This window comes from Schistocerca americana, chromosome X, assembly GCF_021461395.2.
Source record: "Schistocerca americana isolate TAMUIC-IGC-003095 chromosome X, iqSchAmer2.1, whole genome shotgun sequence".
Taxonomy (NCBI): domain Eukaryota; kingdom Metazoa; phylum Arthropoda; class Insecta; order Orthoptera; family Acrididae; genus Schistocerca; species Schistocerca americana.
In genome coordinates this window covers 141934093-141953456 of record NC_060130.1, presented here as the reverse complement: position 1 = coordinate 141953456, position 19364 = coordinate 141934093, and the positions used below count along the sequence as shown (strand labels likewise).

The following is a 19364-nucleotide window of genomic DNA, read 5'->3' as shown; positions in this document are numbered from 1 at the left end:
AATAAACTGCCCACATTCCCCGCTCACCACAGAAACGCAGTTTGCGGTCACTGCAAAATAGGATCACAAAACAAAAACTTTCTATGAAATCTTATTATATCACCAGTCAGACATGACCAAACAACCCTCTACATGATACAGACAGCACAAAAGGAAGGTAAATTTGTATGCTACCTGAATCTGTGTTTGGCATCACGTAACACGATACCATACACTCAGTTCCAAAGCCTAATAGCAGTCACATGGCATATGCATTAACACCACATAAAACACACAATATCTCAGATGATGACAAATATTGAAAGAACCTGTGCAAATCCAAGCACATCTTGAAATGCATGGCTGGCCTGATTCCAAGGCAATACTATACTAGTATTAACAGTAAAAGAACTGAAACCTGTGCAGTGCCCACAGATCACACATAGAACAGGACACTGTCACATGACACAAAGGAAAGAATTTACCAGCATTAACAGGAAAAGGGAATGAAACATATTCATAGCGCCTAGATGCCACACAGATTAAAACTATTCCATCATTAGATGGATAGCATAAGCAAGGCACTAAATGAACAAAACGTTTAGTATAGGTCATAAATGAGTATATCAGATAAATGAAAATACATGGAAAAGCAACTCGTGTATCTATTCCTACAATCCTTCACATGCATTAAAATGAAAATGCCTGTGACAACAAAATTAACACTGTATAAAGAAGGACCCTATTGTATGGAGATGTTACAGTGCCGATATTACACGTCTTGGTATTCAATATGCCACGTGCAGTAGTATAACAATCATACGTGTATCACAAATCACTCCTGTATTACTAAAAGGGCATGAATTTCTAGCACAGTTACATAAGTAGTCCTATGTTACTGTGTCAGAAATATATGATAATGTCGCCACCTACAGCTGCAGGACAACCTTGCAACATGTATGCCTACACCGGGACTTATCCAGTAACAACATGTCATGTATGTAATTAACGATAACCTGCATGATCTATTAGGGAGCTACATATTCAGAAGAACTATGTACAACATATCATGAACTAATGTACAAATAGGAAGCCAGCCAGTAAACAAATGGTTGAGCTGTATGAAATGATACCACACTTCTTACTGCCTATCGTCATAAGGCTAGCAATTCCTCAGCCATGAATAAGAAAAAAACTGGCTATAGTACCATAATGTAATTGCACATTATTTGGCCACAAAATAATGAATAAGGTACACCATAGTTAGTGGAACCTCATATTCAACATATTCTGATAACCTTACTTGGCATAGGCATTTGCATTGAGAATTTCAGTACACCCACATAAATCACCTTAAAGTCTAAGGTATGTTCGATACCAAGTATTATCACATCAGAAATAAAATATTTCCTGCTAATATTACTGTATTATTGCCTTAGAATCTTACGGTAGTGTCCTGCTTCATGTAACACATGGATGAGTTCATGCCTATGGACACTTCATTCATTTTATCTTATGTGAAGTAAAACAGGAATAGTTCCTTTTCCGCGCATTCTGTAAATGACTATTACAGGTACTACTGTCTATCTGATCTAGACAGTATTGTTTTTATTTTATGTATTGCTTCTAATAGCCATATAATACAGAATTTGTTCCATTATACGAGGGCGGTTCAGAAAGTAACTTCCGATTGGTCACAGTGCGGGTTGTGGGGGGAGTAGCGATGCCATCTGTGTGTTCACGCACTCAACAGGTCAGTCGGCATCAAACCGTGGTCGAGTGAACGTCGTACCTGCGCTAGTTTAGTTTTTGTGGCAGTTTGAAATGTGTGCTGCAATAGAAAACCCCGCCAAATGTGAAGTGCGTGCTGTCATAAGGTTTTTTTACAGCCAAAGGATATTCTGCAGCAGCTATTCATCGTGAGCTTTGTGCCGTGTACGGACCAAGAGTTATGAGTGAAGGAGTTGTCCGTGAATGGGTACGTTTATTTAAAAGTGGACGAGAAAACGTTCATGATGAAGAGAGGAGTGGTAGACCATCATTGGTGACTGACGAACTCGTTCAGACAGTTGATGCAAAAGTTCGTGAAAATCGACGTTTCTCAATGTCGGAGTTGTCTACTGGTTTTCCACAGATTTCTAAGACTCTCTTGTACGAGATAGTGACAGCAAGATTGGGTTACCGTAAGTTCTGTGCACGATGGGTGCCCAAAATTCTTACCGGCCACCACAAAACTCAAAGAATGGCCTCTGCATTAGACTTTCTGTCACATTATGAGGACGAAGGAGAACCATTGTTAAACAGAATCGTGACCGGTGACGAAACTTGGATTAAGTACGTGAACCCTGAGACAAAAGAACAATCAAAGATGTGGGCACATTCAAATTCGCCTACCAAACCAAGAAAAGCCTCGCAAGATTTTTCTGCCAGAAAACTGATGGCAACGGTGTTTTGGGATGCCAAAGGGGTGTTGATGGTTGAATTCATGGAACGTGGTACGACCATTAATCAAGACGTGTACTGTGAAACAATAAAAAAGTTACGACGGGCTATACAGAACAAACGCCGTGGTATGCTGACTTCCGGTATCGTTTTTTTGCACGATAACGCCCGTCCTCACTCTGCTCGCAGAACAACGGCCCTTCTTGAGTCCTTCAAGTGGGATGTTATCAACCATCCACCTTACAGCCCAGACCTGGCGCCAAGTGATTATCACCTCTTCATGCATTTGAAGAAATGGCTCGGGTCACAGCGGTTTGATGATGACGAAGAGCTCAAAGATGCGGTCACAGGCTGGCTCCAGGCACAAGCGGGTGATTTTTATGCAGAAGGAATTTCAAAGCTTGTGAAGAGATATGATAAGTGCCTCAATCGCTATGGAGACTATGTAGAAAAATAGTGCAAAGATGTAGTTGTAAGATGTATATATTAAAATATTTTTATTTAACTTGGTGTATTTTTTTAAATCAACTGGAGGTTACTTTCTGAACGGCCCTCGTATGTGACCTACAGGCACTACGGAGGTTTCCGTTGTTTTACCGTTAATACTAGTGCAGTATTGCCTGGGAATCATCTTTCATGTGCACTACTCATATGATGTAGAGGACTGTTTAGCCATGTCTGATTGGTAATATCATAGGACTTTACTGAAAGATTGTGTTTTGCGATCCTATTTTGCAACGGCTGCAAACTGCACTTCTGTAGTGACCAGGGAATAGTAGCAGTTTGTTCTGTATGGGAGGGCAGCACTTAAAGAGAGGAAACATTGTGCTGTTGTTAGAGCTATATACTTAAGCTTGTTATTTATGAACAATTTCTCACATTTCACTTATATTAGACAAAGGCAGTGGATCGTCATATACAGTTCGTGCATTTTCAACTAACTTACGATTGCTACAGTAGATATATTGATGGTGCGATGCTTTGTACAAGTTAATTCCGACTGGATTAGGTACTTAATATACAATATTTATTAACGTCACTGAGCAACAGTCCTGTTTTGTGACCACTTTGAATTCACAACTACTGTTAGGGCATCTGCTTGAAGGTTGATTTATTCGATGACTGCCAACTCTTATTAAGCAATAGACGTATTTTCTAGCTAAATGAGATTTACAATTAATTTAATGAACAAATTATGATTTATGTATGAATTTCTTCATCTAATGATAATATAGTAAATATTTTGAGGTATTATTATGCTTCTTAAGGGAAAAGTAGGAAGAGTATTAGATAGCAATTATTATGACATTGTGTTTCTTGTGTGACTAATGTTGTTGTCACACTGATGTACACAGGGCTTGATGATGGTGCAGTGTAGCACTGAAACCTTTCGCACTAAATAAAGGAATTTTAAAAACATATGGCTGAAAGTGGTGCCATCAATCCTCAATACTGTATCATGTTATCTGAAAACTTTATGCGAGCAGGCAGCTCACTCTGCATATTTTGGGTGAATACTACTGCTTAATGGATTTACAGAGTACTCAATGCGTCTAAAAATTTGAAATGCTTTTCCATGTTAGATTTGGTCAAAGAAAGAAACTGCTAGATGATAAATAATCCAATTAAAAAGCACTGAACACGCAGTGAGCACCACAAAAGCAACAAAATGCCTGGGAGGTTGCACAAAGTGACCAGCATATTCCAGAAAGTCATGAATCCTGTACTAAGCTCTTCATTTATTTCTGTGGCATTATCATGGAAGTAAGTATACCAGCATCAAAAACTGAAGGATGAAAATAAATTTCTCATGAAGTGAGATTGCCAAGTAGCATAGTTCGTCGAATCTTGAACCACACATAGAAAGAATTGCTACAGTGGGGAGATGTATTGCAGCATGTTCACATGCATCAATGACCATCCACATGAGGACAGAAGTTATGCACTTGGAACATACAATTCCATCCAAATGACAAAAGACCAATTAGGGTTAAATGTCTGTTATGGCAAAGAGTAGATTTCACTTAAAAAGAATTAATACAAAAAATAAGAGGGGGAAAAAGAACCACCCCCCCCCCCCCCCCCCCACACACACACAAGTTGGAATGGGTTAGTTAATTTACCAAAGACAAGAAGAGTATAGCAGCTTTTGATATGTGGTATTATAGGAGAATGCTGAATATCAGATGGGTAGATCAGATAACTAATGCAGAGGTACTGAAGTGAAATCGGGAGACAAGAAATTTATGTCATAACTTGATTAAAAGGAGGGATTTGCTGATAAGACAAATCTTGGGGCATCAAAGAATAGCCAATCTGGTAATGGAGGGAAGTGTGGGGGAAGACATTGTAGAGGGAGAACAAGGCCAGACTACAGTACACAGGTCCAAATTGATGTATGTTGCAGAAGTTCTGCAGAGGTGAAGTGGTTCACACAGGATTACCTAGCATCAAAAGTTGCATGAAACAAGATTTAGACTAAAGATGATGACGACGACGACGACGACGACGACGACGACGACAACAACAACAACAACCACAACAACAAAAAACAAAACAAGAACTCAAGTCTACAGAGAAGAGATCAAAATATTATAGAAGATATGTGTGACTGCCTGATTATTATAAAGGGGTAAGCCAACCAATCTGCATCACATTACAGTTTATACAAATCATCAGCTAAAACTCTTAGGTGGTATGCTACATCACTGTTGTTCTAGATACACTTTGTGTAATGTCTTTGATTGTGCAGCCCCGCAAACCCAATATGTTTTTACCACGGTGCGATTTGATGAGTGCTTGGACTGACCCAAGTTTAATACTTTTAATGGGTTATATTTTACAAACATTTGAAAATAATTTCACAGCCAATGCTGTAAAGGAACAGAAACAAAATAATAGGTATTTTGATCTGACCAATGATAACCAGTATGGTCAAATGTTATCAGTCAGTTTTTTCAATACTAAAATTATACAAATAAACTGCCATGACACATACCTTCTGTATCCTGTCTGGGTTAAAGTCATCCACTGGTTTCAAAGTGAATGGGTCTAAATTTCCAAGAGCCAACTGAAAAGCAATGTCATCAGGCATCATTTCACCAACATAGCTATTGTGCTCATATCCAGCTGGAGGCTCGTTCAGTGGCACTAACTTTCGAGTCATGGGGTCATAAACTAATTGATACTTGAAAGTTGCAACTGCTTGAACAAACTCGTCACGATATTCATTAGAAACAGACAGACTGTGCATGTTGAGATGAAGAGGTAACCGCCTTAATGCCTGTGAAAAAGATAAGAGGACATTATATAAGACAATTATCAATGTGAGCAAATTAGCACTACAGTCTGATTAAAATTACTTGATTGTTGACACATCACATGCTGGAGCTGGTTTCCTCCAATCAGAACACTCAAAGTCACACCCAAAAAGTTTGCCGTTGCCAAACTGCTACAACACACGTCAGTTCACTTCCAATTCCTTGTCCAGCATTCTTTCTTGATATATTTGGATCTTGAATAATGCATCTGGCACTTTTATTCCATAGTTCATCACACATGATAACCAAACCAAAGCCCCCACCCCTCACACACACACACTCACACACACACACACACACACACACACACAATGCTAATGATATATACATGTTTCATATACAGCACTAACCAAACACAACTGGATACTTCTGCACCAGTCTTGATTCAGCGTGACATACAGTTATCATAATCACAGAGATTGTCTTACATTAAATAAGCTTTGCATGACATTGTGTGAAGCCAAATTTTTGAAGGCTGCAATTCATCATTGTGACTGGGTCAGCAGAGTCATAAATATAATTACTGAATGCAGTGTTGAATCGCACCGCACCAGTTAACGCACAAACCTAATGTGTAGAAGGTTGTAGGTTCAAGTCTCATCAAACAGAGAGAAACATTTTTATTTATCAATCTAATCAAAGGAGTTTGATTATTATTTTTAGTAAATTAATTTGTTTACATGCATTTTTTTATTTCTAACTCTTTGCCATGTCATTTTTATCATCATATTCACTTTTATATTTGCTGATATTTTTCTCCCTGTCATTCTTTTCTCATCTGGAGGCTGCCTGTGTTGCCTATAATCTGCAACCAAGTGTCAACAAGGACTGTTCATCAGTGTCTGCTCGTGTAGCCAGTGTGAGGATAGTGTCAGGTAGCCAATGATAGTGAGAAATTACAGTTTGTATTTAGTGGAAAATGACTTCCTCTCCGACTTGAGTTAGCTCATAGAGGCTATCTTTAATGGTTGTGAATAAAGCAATTATGATTGTAGTTCTGCCACAGATTATTTACCGCCATTTCCTCAGATACATTGCACACTGTGAGATCATGGTTAATTTATGACATGAGTTTAAATTCAGAGCTACAAAACATGTCATCTGCCACAGAACAGTCATCAACCATCAAATAATTTTAATCACACTATAGTCGTTAGCATACTTTTCCGAAGTATGCCTGCAGTGACTGCCTCTGCCATCCAACCCACACTACGACTTGTTCGACACCTCTTAAAGCTCTCCTTTACAATGTGTTTTACGGAAGACAATAAGAGAATGAATGAATGAATGAATGAATGAATGCTAGACTCACATTATCAACTGTGTATGAAATATAAATTTCCAGCCAGCGAGTATTTAAATCAAAAAATAGTGTATAATGCCGAATAATATCAGAAAACTTACCCTATGTATGTCAGGATCAGCTGTCTTTGTTACAAATTTTAAAGCTTTGGCAAGTCCTATACCAGGCAAAGAAGGTAAATAATCACAACCAGACAATATGCACATGTGCCTAAATTTATCAAACTCAAAATTCTCTGGGTTTGATCCCATTGCTAAATGCAATTTTTCTTTTTCTACAAGTAGTCCATTTCCACTTATATCCATCTTGAACATAACCTATGACAGAAAAAAAAATTCTGCATTATATAGAATTTAAAATTTATTAATAAAATACATGAATAAATACATTAATGAGAAATACCTATAAATAATTAATGCACCGTAATTTATTATTAACTTTGTGTGTGTGTGTGTGTGTGTGTGTGTGTGTGTGTGTGTGTGTGTGTGTTGGAAACTGACAAGTATCATTTTTGAACACAGTTTAACTAGCAGTAAAACACAGTGAGTGGAAACTGGTGGTCCTGCACTAAAGAAAGTAAAGTATTTTCATCTGTCAGGAAGGTTACAAGCAGTGTTTTCTGTGATGCAAAATGGGTTTTCATATTGATTATGTTGAAAAGGATAAATCAATAACTGAAAAATCACTAAAAAAGTAGAGTTTCGGTGAAATGGATGAAAAAAAGAATTGTGTGACAACAGGCAAAAAAGGGAAAAAAAGGAGGGGGAGGGGGTGGGGGGAAGCAGAACAATGGACATGCTTAAGATAGAAAATTTAAAACCTGAAGGATTTGGAGAACACAACGTTGAAAAATTTTCTCTATTCAACAGATTTTGCACCCTTTAACTCCTAACTACTAAACCATCTAAAGAAATTCGTGGCTGCTAAATACACTGGGTGTGTGTGTATGTGTGTGTGTGTGTGTTGGAGGGGGGGGGGGGGGGGAGAAGCACACAGAAGGGAAAGTGGAAACTAAGTGAAAATTCACTGGTTGAGAGAGTAAGTGATCTCTTATTTAAGTGATTACAAAACTGGGTCAAATTTACAAAGAACTTGGCAGTACAAGCCAATTTATCAGTATGACGTTGGCCTCTGAGTATGATGCATACACTGATTCTGTTGGAAGGGTATCATAAAACCAGAGTATCCTCTCCTGAGGCAAGGTGGCCTAGAACTTCTGTTAACTGATCCTTGATAATGGCACTGGGACAAAGTTGACATCCGAGCTGGTCCCACATGTGTTCTATCAGTGACATATCTGGGGTCTAGCTCAACATCACACTGACAGTTCATACACAAAACATGTGGACAAGCATTGTACTGTTGAAAAGAAAGATACTGCAGCAAGTCCACATACACCAATGACCATCCAGCCAATGTGAACAACTGGTGGACAAATGGAACACCCTACCACCACAAGAACTCCTTTGCAAAAAAAAAATTATGTTGTACTTTCACAGTTTGCGCAGTCACTACCAGCCATGAACTGAAGTGATACCCAATGGTTTCCCGTGACATGACACCCCATTAGTAATACCATTATTCCTCTCTAAGACATTGGAAAAAATGGGACCTTTCTCTCAAGGCCACCACCATACTCACCAGCTATAGTCATTGGTGGTAATGCAGAACCATGATCCATCACCAACCGCAATGTGACGCCCTTATCAGCAGTCTGTGGTTGCTGGTCATGGCACCCCTCTAAATGAGGCATTTGTGTTGCGTGTTAATGGCAGCCTACGTATGAGGTGGTAATTCCCTAGTCCGGTTGCTGCTAGTCTCCGACATATGGTGCGAGATGTTACAGAATTTTGCTGGGAGTCCATTACTTCTTCTCAGATGGCAGGTGCAGATGTGAAAGGATTACACTAGGTTTGGTGGAAAATACAGTGACCCACCCTTGTGTGGTCAGATGAGGTTGACCATCACTTCATTGATGCATATGCCTGCACTTGTGTACCCATGCACTCCAACATCGGCCCATTGTCACATCTGAATGCTCCACAAATCTGGATATTGCACAATTTCACCAGCCAAGTGAATGGAGACAAGAAGAGGCCCCTTTCAAACTCTGCCAGATGCTGATAACACTGCTCACACAAGTATGTGGTATCCCCATGTCCTTCACAGTGACAGTCAATATCTGATTCTAGTTACACTCCTTATAAACTTCACCATACCTGGTAACGACACAAAACACGAACAACACTAATGCACTGTACTGATTGTTCTACCTGTCGTAGAGAATTGAAACTCTAATCATTTCCTTACCCATTGATGGCGTGTATGTGTATGAAGTTAAATTAACATCCAACCATATCTTCAGGGTGCTTCACTTTTCTTGTCAAACAGTGTATTTTGTGTTCAATTAAGATGTTATAGCAGTTTTAAGTGAATATTTTGCAGTCCATACAGAATCATACTTCACTTGTGGATTTTAGTCATTTGAAGGACAATGGACCGTGTACCAACTTATAAGGGAACTACATTGAAAAATAAGTGCATTTTTTAGCTAAAAATCAACTCCACTGAAAGTGCTCTCCCTCTGTCCCATTTTCATTAATATTTCATTAGATAAAACATGAAACTGTAAAGATAGTCTGTTGTGTGTCCCTCAAGAGACAAACAGTCTTTGTGAAACTTTTATCCCTAATGGCTGTAGAACACTGAGACTGCGATGAATCAAGATTTCCAGAAATAAATGCAACTAGTTCTCTTTTGTGATGCTTAAATTTTTATTTACCATTATCAGTTTTAAGCTGCCACATGGAGCACCGTGGGGTCATGTAGCTGTGGCAAAACACAAAAACGGTTGGTTGGTTGTTTGGGGAAGGAGACCAGACAGCGTGGTCATCGGTCTCATCGATTTAGGGAAGGATGTGGAAGGAAGGCGGCCGTGCCCTTTCAGAGGAACCATCCCGGCATTTGCCTGGAGTGATTTAGGGAAATCACGGAAAACCTAAATCAGGATGGCCGGACGCGGGATTGAACCGTCGTCCTCCCGAATGCGAGTCCAGTGTCTAACCACTGCGCCACCTCGCTCGGTCACAAAAACGAAACAAGCAAGCAATGAATGGGGCGAGAATTATTTACATCATAAAATCAACTTAAAGGCACTACTCACAGTTTTTAGCATCCATGAATTTATGCCTGGTGCCCATATTACTCTGGAAAACATAATTTACATTTTCCATTTATGTTACATCTATAGCACTACACAAACTTTGTCACAGGCAGCAACTCCCATCTGCTTCACAGAAAGTGTGTGGTTAAGTTTAATGCTCAAAAAATTTGTGTTTGAGCAGAGTTCTTTTCATCTGTCAACATACGCATTACTGAAAATTGCACACTGAAAACAGTAAATCTATATATTGATTTATATTACATTCAATATTGCAACAGTAACACGTATTCATTACTGCAAAATTATGTGCACTATTTATAAAGTCTACCGAGTTAATAATTCCCAACAACATTTCATTGATAATTATAGTACTCATCACAGTCACAGTGTTCCACATCAATAAGGGATAAAGTTTTTATTTCACTATCTAGCCAGGTAAAAGGACCAATGAATACACACAGAAAGTGTAAACTGAAGTTAATGAAAACTATTCAAAAATTATAAACAGTATATCTCAGAGAACATGACTTTTAATTATGTCAAAGTTTTAATCAAAGAACAAGGTAGTTCAGCACAAGTAGCCAGCAGCAAATCTGAACTCACATGGATCAAAAACAAAATTAGGTCCAATCTGAAGTGAAAAGATCTACTCAACAATAGTATCGAAGGAAATTGACGGAGATCCGAAATGTGAAATGATTTGGGTGAAGGTCATGGTTAAAGCAGGCTCAGACATGGTAATTGGATGTCTCTATAGGCCACCTGGCTCAGCAGCTGTTGTGGCTGAGCACCTGAAGGATAATTTGAAAATATTTCGAGTAGATTTCCCCCACCATGTTATAGTTCTGGGTGGAGATTTTAATTTGCCGGATATAGACTGGGAGAATCAAACGTTCATAACGAGTGGTAGGGACAAAGAATCCAGCGAAATTTTTTTAAGTGCTTTATCTGAAAACTACCTTGAGCAGTTAAACAGAGAACCGACTCGTGGCGATAACATATTAGACCTTCTGGTGGCAAACAGACCCGAACTATTTGAAACAGTTAATGCAGAACAGGGAATCAGCGATCATAAAGCGGTTACGGCATCGATGATTTCAGCCGTAAATAGAAATATTAAAAAAGGTAGGAAGATTTTTCTGTTTAGCAAAAGTGACACAAAGCAGATTACAGAGTACCTGACGGCTCAACACAAAAGTTTTGTCTCAAGTACAGATAGTGTTGAGGATCAGTGGACAAAGTTCAAAACCATCGTACAATATGCGTTAGATGACTATGTGCAAAGCAAGATCGTAAGAGATGGAAATGAGCCACCGTGGTACAACAACCGAGTTAGAAAACTGCTGCGGAAGCAAAGGGAACTTCACAGCAAACATAAACATAGCCAAAGCCTTGCAGACAAACAAAAATTACGTGAAGCGAAATGTAGTGTGAGGAGGGCTATGCGACAGGCGTTCAATGAATTCAAAAGTAAAGTTCTATGTACTGACTTGGCAGAAAATCCTAAGAAATTTTGGTCTTATGTCAAAGCGGTAGGTGGATCAAAACAAAATGTCCAGACACTCTGTGACCAAAATGGTACTGAAACAGAGGACGACAGACTAAAGGCCGAAATACTAAATGTCTTTTTCCAAAGCTGTTTCACAGAGGAAGACTGCACTGTAGTTCCTTCTCTAGATTGTCGCACAGATGACAAAATGGTAGATATCGAAATAGACGACAGAGGGATAGAGAAACAATTAAAATCGCTCAAAAGAGGAAAGGCCGCTGGACCTGATGGGATACCAGTTCGATTTTACACAGAGTACGCGAAGGAACTTGCCCCCCTTCTTGCAGTGGTGTACCGTAGGTCTTTAGAAGAGCGTAGCGTTCCAAAGGATTGCAAAAGGGCACAGGTCATCCCCGTTTTCAAGAAGGGACGTCGAACAGATGTGCAGAACTATAGACCTATATCTCTAACGTCTATCAGTTGTAGAATTTTGGAACACGTATTATGTTCGAGTATAATGACTTTTCAGGAGACTAGAAATCTACTCTGTAGGAATCAGCATGGGTTTCGAAAAAGACGGTCGTGTGAAACCCAGCTCGCGCTATTCGTTCACGAGACTCAGAGGGCCATAGACACGGGTTCACAGGTAGATGCTGTGTTTCTTGACTTCCGCAAGGCGTTCGATACAATTCCCCACAGTCGTTTAATGAACAAAGTAAGAGCATATGGACTATCAGACCAATTGTGTGATTGGATTGAGGAGTTCCTAGATAACAGAACGCAGCATGTCATTCTCAATGGAGAGAAGTCTTCCGAAGTAAGAGTGATTTCAGGTGTGCCGCAGGGGAGTGTCATAGGACCGTTGCAATTCACAATATACATAAATGACCTGGTGGATGACATCGGAAGTTCACTGAGGCTTTTTGCAGATGATGCTGTGGTGTATCAAGAGGTTGTAACAATGGAAAATTGTACTGAAATGCAGTAGGATCTGCAGCGAATTGACGCATGGTGCAGGGAATGGCAATTGAATCTCAATGTAGACAAGTGTAATGTGCTGCGAATACATAGAAAGATAGATCCCTTATCTTTTAGCTACAAAATAGCAGGTCAGCAACTGGAAGCAGTTAATTCCATAAATTATCTGGGAGTATGCATTAGGAGTGATTTAAAATGGAATGATCATATAAAGTTGATCGTCGGTAAAGCAGATGCCAGACTGAGATTCATTAGAAGAATCCTAAGGAAATGCAATCCGAAAACAAAGGAAGTAGGTTACAGTACGCTTGTTCGCCCACTGCTTGAATACTGCTCAGCAGTGTGGGATCCGTACCAGATAGGGTTGATAGAAGAGATAGAGAAGATCCAACGGAGAGCAGCGCGTTTCGTTACAGGATCATTTAGTAATCGCGAAAGCGTTACAGGGATGATAGATAAACTGCAGTGGAAGACTCTGCAGGAGAGACGCTCAGTAGCTCGGTACGGGCTTTTGTTGAAGTTTCGAGAACATATCTTCACTGAGGAGTCAAGCAGTATATTGCTCCCTCCCACGTATATTTCGCGAAGAGACCATGAAGATAAAAGCAGAGAGATTAGAGCCTACACAGAAGCATACCGACAATCCTTCTTTCCACGAACAATACGAGACTGGAATAGAAGACAGAACCGATAGAGGTACTGAGGGTACCCTCCGCCACACACCATCAGGTGGCTTGCGGAGTATGGGTGTAGGTGTAGATGTAGATCTAGATGTTGCAACTAGAGTTAAGCAACTACCTTATGCTATCCCAACTTGTAAAATTCTTAGACATAGTTCAACAATCTGCAGTTAAAGAAATCATAAAAATTTCACCCAAGCAAAAGAAAAAGTTCTCACTCCTGATTGCTAAAATAAATAAATAAATAAGTAAATAAATCCACCAGTTCCCAGTCTCAATCACCTGCTGAAAAGCCAAATTCTTTGACACAGTAGTAAAGACAACAAACATCACTTCAATAAAACAGAACTAAATTTGCTAAACAAAGGGCTTAAACATAAACCAAACTTGATGAAAACACATTTAAAGACCTAATTACTAACACCAAAATAGCATGTCTATTGACAAAATTAAGTCAAAGTGATCAAAATGCTCTAGCCCATGAAGCAAATAAAATAATTAAGAAAAACTTGAAAACAGAAAATCATCAAAGAAATACACATAAGGAAGCTGCAACACTAAAGCAAATTAATATGAAACTAGCTAACATTAATGCCCTTGTTGTTAAGGCTGACAAAGACAGAACAGCTGTGATAATGTATGAATCAGAAATACATTAATTAACTTTAGAATTTAAAAAAATAACATAAATGAATTAGAATCTAATTCCACCTCGAAACATCAAGCTACAATAGAAAACCTGTTAAAGAACTGCAACTTCCTCCCAACGGCCACAGAAGCCAAACACTGTAACAATGAACGACATGCCCAGTATTCAATTCAATGAACAGTCCTGGATACAAAATAACTAAAACAATTCTACAACCCAATACTTCATAAATAACAGTTATAAATAGACTGACAGCATCACACCCATCACCACACCCAGATCAGCAAGATTCACATCCCTCAGAACAGTTAACCTTTACACCGACACACCTTTACAGAAACACACTGAATAATAAAAGATAAGTACTCAAACAATGGAAAATCCAGGATGGAATGTAACAATGTGAGTGTGAGTTGCGTTTCTGCGAGTGTGTACGTCTCTGTTTGCCGTCTAATTTTGACAAAGGCCTTCTGGCCGAAAGCTATTCATTGTGAGAGTCTTTGTGTTGTGCCTATCTGCGACTCAGCATCTCCACTATGTGGTGAGTAGCAACTTTCCTTTGCACAATATTGTAAAAGATAAGTACTGCATCATAAAAGTTAAGTAACATAGAATTCTATGTCATTGGATTTGCTCAAGTTGCTGCTATCTCACGATTACTATACCTTTAATAACAAAATCTATATTCAAAATGATGGTTTAGCACTGGGCAGCAGCTAAGTTGGGCCTACTAGCCGACATCTTGGCCTCAACCTTCGTTAGTCACTGTCTGCACCCATCCAGTCCCCTCCTTGTTCCTATTCCAGCACTACACAGCCGTCATTTCACCGCCACACCGTCTTTTTAATTTCTTCTTATTTCTCTCCTTACTCTCCCCCTTCCCCACTTTCTCTCCTGCCCTCTGTCTAAACAGCAGCACTTTACTGTCCGCAACCCCCACCATACTATCCCTCCCCCTCCCTGCCCCAGCCTCCTCCTTACCCCCACCCAGTCACCACTCCCATCATGCACTGGTGCTGCTGCTCGCAATGTGGTTTCAGTTGCCTGAGACTGCAGACGTATGTGCAAGCTGCATTTTGAGGAGCAACTTTCCTTCTCTAATATTGTTACATTCCATCCTGGATTTTCCACTGTTTGATTTTTACTTTCAAAATTTTCTTGATATCTTCATTTGTTCACAAGGTACAGAGGTTCAAAGTCAACCTAGTTCTACGTGTAAAATCTCGTATGAGGTAAAATCAAAATAATAAATAACCACAGCAAATTGCTAAAAATTTCAATGGTATATTCTCTAGGTATTTACCTACAAAAGCCATCTCCCTTTTTCAAAAATCTTTATCTATTATCAAGAAACGGCACAAAAATTTGTTTTTTGGGTATCAAAAACCCAGTTGCAGATTCCAAAATGGCCATGCACAGCTAATGGCTGAAAATTTTTATGACATGTCCCTAAGATCCCAATCTCAAACAACCCGGAAAGTTTTTTCCGTATCTCTATCTGTTTCAGAGATACGGAGGTTCAAAGTTACCCTAGTTTTACACATGAAATACACAAGTATAATCCACTGCGCGTCCACCCGAGAACCATGGACCTTGCCGTTGGTGGGGAGGCTTGGGTGCCTCAGCGATACAGATAGCCGTACCGTAGGTGCAACCACAACGGAGGGGTATCTGTTGAGAGGCCAGACAAACATGTGGTTCCTGAAGAGGGGCAGCAGCCTTTTCAGTAGTTGCAGGGGCAACAGTCTGGATGATTGACTGATCTGGCCTTGTAACATTAACCAAAACGGCCTTGCTGTGCTGGTACTGCGAACGGCTGAAAGCCAGGGGAAACTACAGCCGTAATTTTTCCCGAGGGCATGCAGCTTTACTGTATGGTTAAATGATGATGGCCTCCTCTTGGGTAAAATATTCCGGAGGTAAAATAGTCCCCCATTCGGATCTCTGGGCGGGGACTACTCAAGAGGACGTCGTTATCAGGAGAAAGAAAACTGGTGTTCTACGGATCGGAGCGTGGAATGTCAGATCTCGGGCAGGTAGGTTAGAAAATTTAATAAGGGAAATGGATAGGTTAAAGTTAGATATAGTGGGAATTAGTGAAGTTCGGTGGCAGGAGGAACAAGACTTTTGGTCAGACGAATACAGGTTCATAAATACAAAATCAAATAGGGGTAATGCAGGAGTAGGTTTAATAATGAATAAAAAAATAGGAGTGCGGGTAAGCTACTACAAACAGCATAGTGAACGCATTATTGTGGCCAAGATAGACACGAAGCCCACGCCTACTACAGTAGTACAAGTTTATATGCTAACTACCTCTGCAGATGACGAAGAAATTGAAGAAATGTATGATGAAATCAAAGAAATTATTCAGATAGTGAAGGGAGACGAAAATTTAATAGTGATGGGTCACTGGAATTCAGTAGCAGGAAAAGGGAGAGAAGGAAACGTAGTAGGTGAATACGGATTGGGGCTAAGAAATGAAAGAGGAAGCCGCTTGGTAGAATTTTGCACAGAGCACAACTTAATCATAGCTAACACTTGGCTCAAGAATCATAAAAGAAGGTTGTATACATGCAAGAACCCTGGTGATACTGACAGGTTTCAGATAGATTATATAATGGTAAGAGAGATTTAGGAACCAGGTTTTAAAATGTAAGACATTTCCAGGGGCAGATGTGGACTCTGACCACAATCTATTGGTTATGAACTGTAGATTAAAACTGAAGAAACTGCAAAAAGGTGGTAATTTAAGGAGATGGGACCTGGATAAACTGACTAAACCAGAGGTTGTACAGAGTTTCAGAGAGAGAATAACGGAACAATTGACAGGAATGGGGGAAATAAATACAGTAGAAGAAGAATGGGTAGCTTTGAGGGATGAAGTAGTGAAGGCAGCAGAGGATCAAGTAGGTAAAAAGACAAGGGCTAGTAGAACTCCTTGGGTAACAGAAGAAATATTGAATTTAATTGATGAAAGGAGAAAATATAAAAATGCAGTAAATGAAGCAGGCAAAAAGGAATACAAACGTCTCAAAAATGAGAACGACAGGAAGTGCAAAATGGCTAAGCAGGGATGGCTAGAGGACAAATGTAAGGTTGTATAGGCTTATCTCACTAGGGGTAAGATAGATACTGCGTACAGGAAAATTAAAGAGACCTTTGGAGAAAAGAGAACCACTTGTATGAATATCAAGAGCTCAGATGGAAACTCAGTTCTAAGCAAAGAAGCGAAAGCAGAAAGGTGGAAGGAGTATATAGAGGGTCTATACAAGGGCGATGTACTTGAGGACAATATTATGGAAATGGAAGAGGATGTAGATGAAGATGAAATGGGAGATATGATACTGCGCGAAGAGTTTGACAGAGCACTGAAAGATCTGAGTGAAAACAAGGCCCCGGGAGTAGACAACATTCCATTAGAACTACTGACGACCTTGGGAGAGCCAGTCCTGACGAAACTCGTAACATCTGGTGAGCAAGATGTATGAGACAGGCGAAATACTCTCAGACTTCAAGAAGAATATAATAATTCCAATCCCAAAGAAAGCAGGTGTTGACAGATGTGAAAACTACCGAACAATCAGTTTAATAAACCACAGCTGCAAAATACTAACGCGAATTCTTTACAGACGAATGAAAAAACTGGTAGAAGCTGACCTCGGGGAAGATCAGTTTGGATTCTGTAGAAATATTGGAACACATGAGGCAATACTGACCCTACGACTTATCTCAGAAGCTAGAGTAAGGAAAGGCAAACCTACGTTTCTAGCATTTGTAGACTTAGAGAAAGCGTTTGACAATGTTGACTGGAATACGCGCTTCCAAATTCTGAAGGTGGCAGGGGTAAAATACAGGGAGCGAAAGGCTATTTACAATTTGTACAGAAACTAGATGGCAGTTATAAGAGTCAAGGGACATGAAAGGGAAGCAGTGATTGGGAAGGGAGTGAGACAGGGTTGTAGCCTATCCCTGATGTTATTCAATCTTTATATTGAGCAAGCAGTCAAGGAAACAAAAGAAAAATTCGGAGTAGGTATTAAAATACATGGAGAAGTAATAAAAACTTTGAGGTTTGCCGATGACATCGTAATTCTGTCAGAGACAGCAAAGGACTTGGAAGAGCAGTTGAACGGAATTGATAGTGTTTTGAAAAGAGGATGTAAGATGAACATCAACAGAAGCAAAACGAGGATAATGAAATGTAGTCGAATTAAGTTGGGTGATGCTGAGGGAATTAGATTAGGAAATGAGACACTTAAAGTAGTAAAGGAGTTTTGCTTTTTGGGGAGCAAATTAACTGATGAGGGTCGAAGTAGAGAGGATATAAAATGTAGACTGGCAATGGCAAGGAAAGCGTTTCTGAAGAAGAGAAATTTGTTAACATCGAATATAGATTTAAGTGTCAGGAAGTTATTTCTGAAAGTATTTGTATGGAGTGTGGCCATGTATGGTAGTGAAACATGGACAATAAATAGTTTGGACAAGAAGAGAATAGAAGCTTTCGAAATGTGGTGCTACAGAAGAGTGCTGAAGATTAGATGGGTAGATCACATAACTAATGAGGAGGTATTGAATAGGATTGGGGAGAAGAGAAGATTGTGGCACAACCTGACTAGAAGAAGGGATCAGTTGGTAGGACATGTTCTGAGGCATCAAGGGATCACCAATTTAGTATTAGAGGGCAGGGTGGAAGGTAAAAATCGTAGAGGGAGACTAAGAGATGAATACACTAAGCAGATTCAGAAGGATGTAGGTTGCAGTAGGTACTGGGAGATTAAGAAGCTTGCACAGGATAGAGCGCCATGGAGAGCTGCATCAAACCAGTCTCAGGACTGCAGACCACAACAACAACAACAATCCACTGTGGGACGAAAACATAGTTTATAAAGTGATGTAGCATGGAGAAATAACCTGTAAACTGTCTCCTTTATCACCTGGGAATCCCATGTTGTAGTACTGAAGCACATGCAAAACTGTTTTGCATATAAAATTCGTTCTGAGGTGTAAAATTATTTTTGCATTATTTCAATCACACATGTAAACTATCTAAAGTTTAATGACGAAGTTTTCTTGGGTTATCGGTTGAGTCAAGGCATTGTTCTGTGGCCGCAGAACCATGCCTTGGCTCTGCTGACAACCTGAGAAAACTTCAGCATTGAGATTCACCAAGAAAGCCTGCATTCCCATACACACAAATTTTACTGACCAATAAATTTCTTTTCACGTGATTTACATGTCCTGCTGCAGTTCAGAAAAGGAGGAAACTAACAAAAAATTCTCCTGTCAGAGCACAAAAAATGTAAATATGTACCTGCATATTTCCAAGACTCTAACTGAAAACTGGGGTACCAGTTGTCT

At 39.6% G+C, this 19364-nt stretch overlaps 1 protein-coding gene across 2 annotated transcripts in view; it reads right to left on the bottom strand.

Annotated features, from left to right (window-relative positions):
- LOC124555309 (exonuclease 1) overlaps positions 1-19364 on the bottom strand; it is a 149478-nt gene that overhangs the window by 48518 nt on the left and 81596 nt on the right. For both annotated transcript variants that reach the window (XM_047129183.1, XM_047129184.1), the window contains 2 exons: positions 7146-7361; positions 5420-5704 (listed from right to left, as the gene is read on the bottom strand). In XM_047129183.1, coding sequence (XP_046985139.1) covers positions 5420-5704; positions 7146-7361 — 501 coding nt within the window. The remainder of the gene's footprint in view (positions 1-5419; positions 5705-7145; positions 7362-19364) is intronic.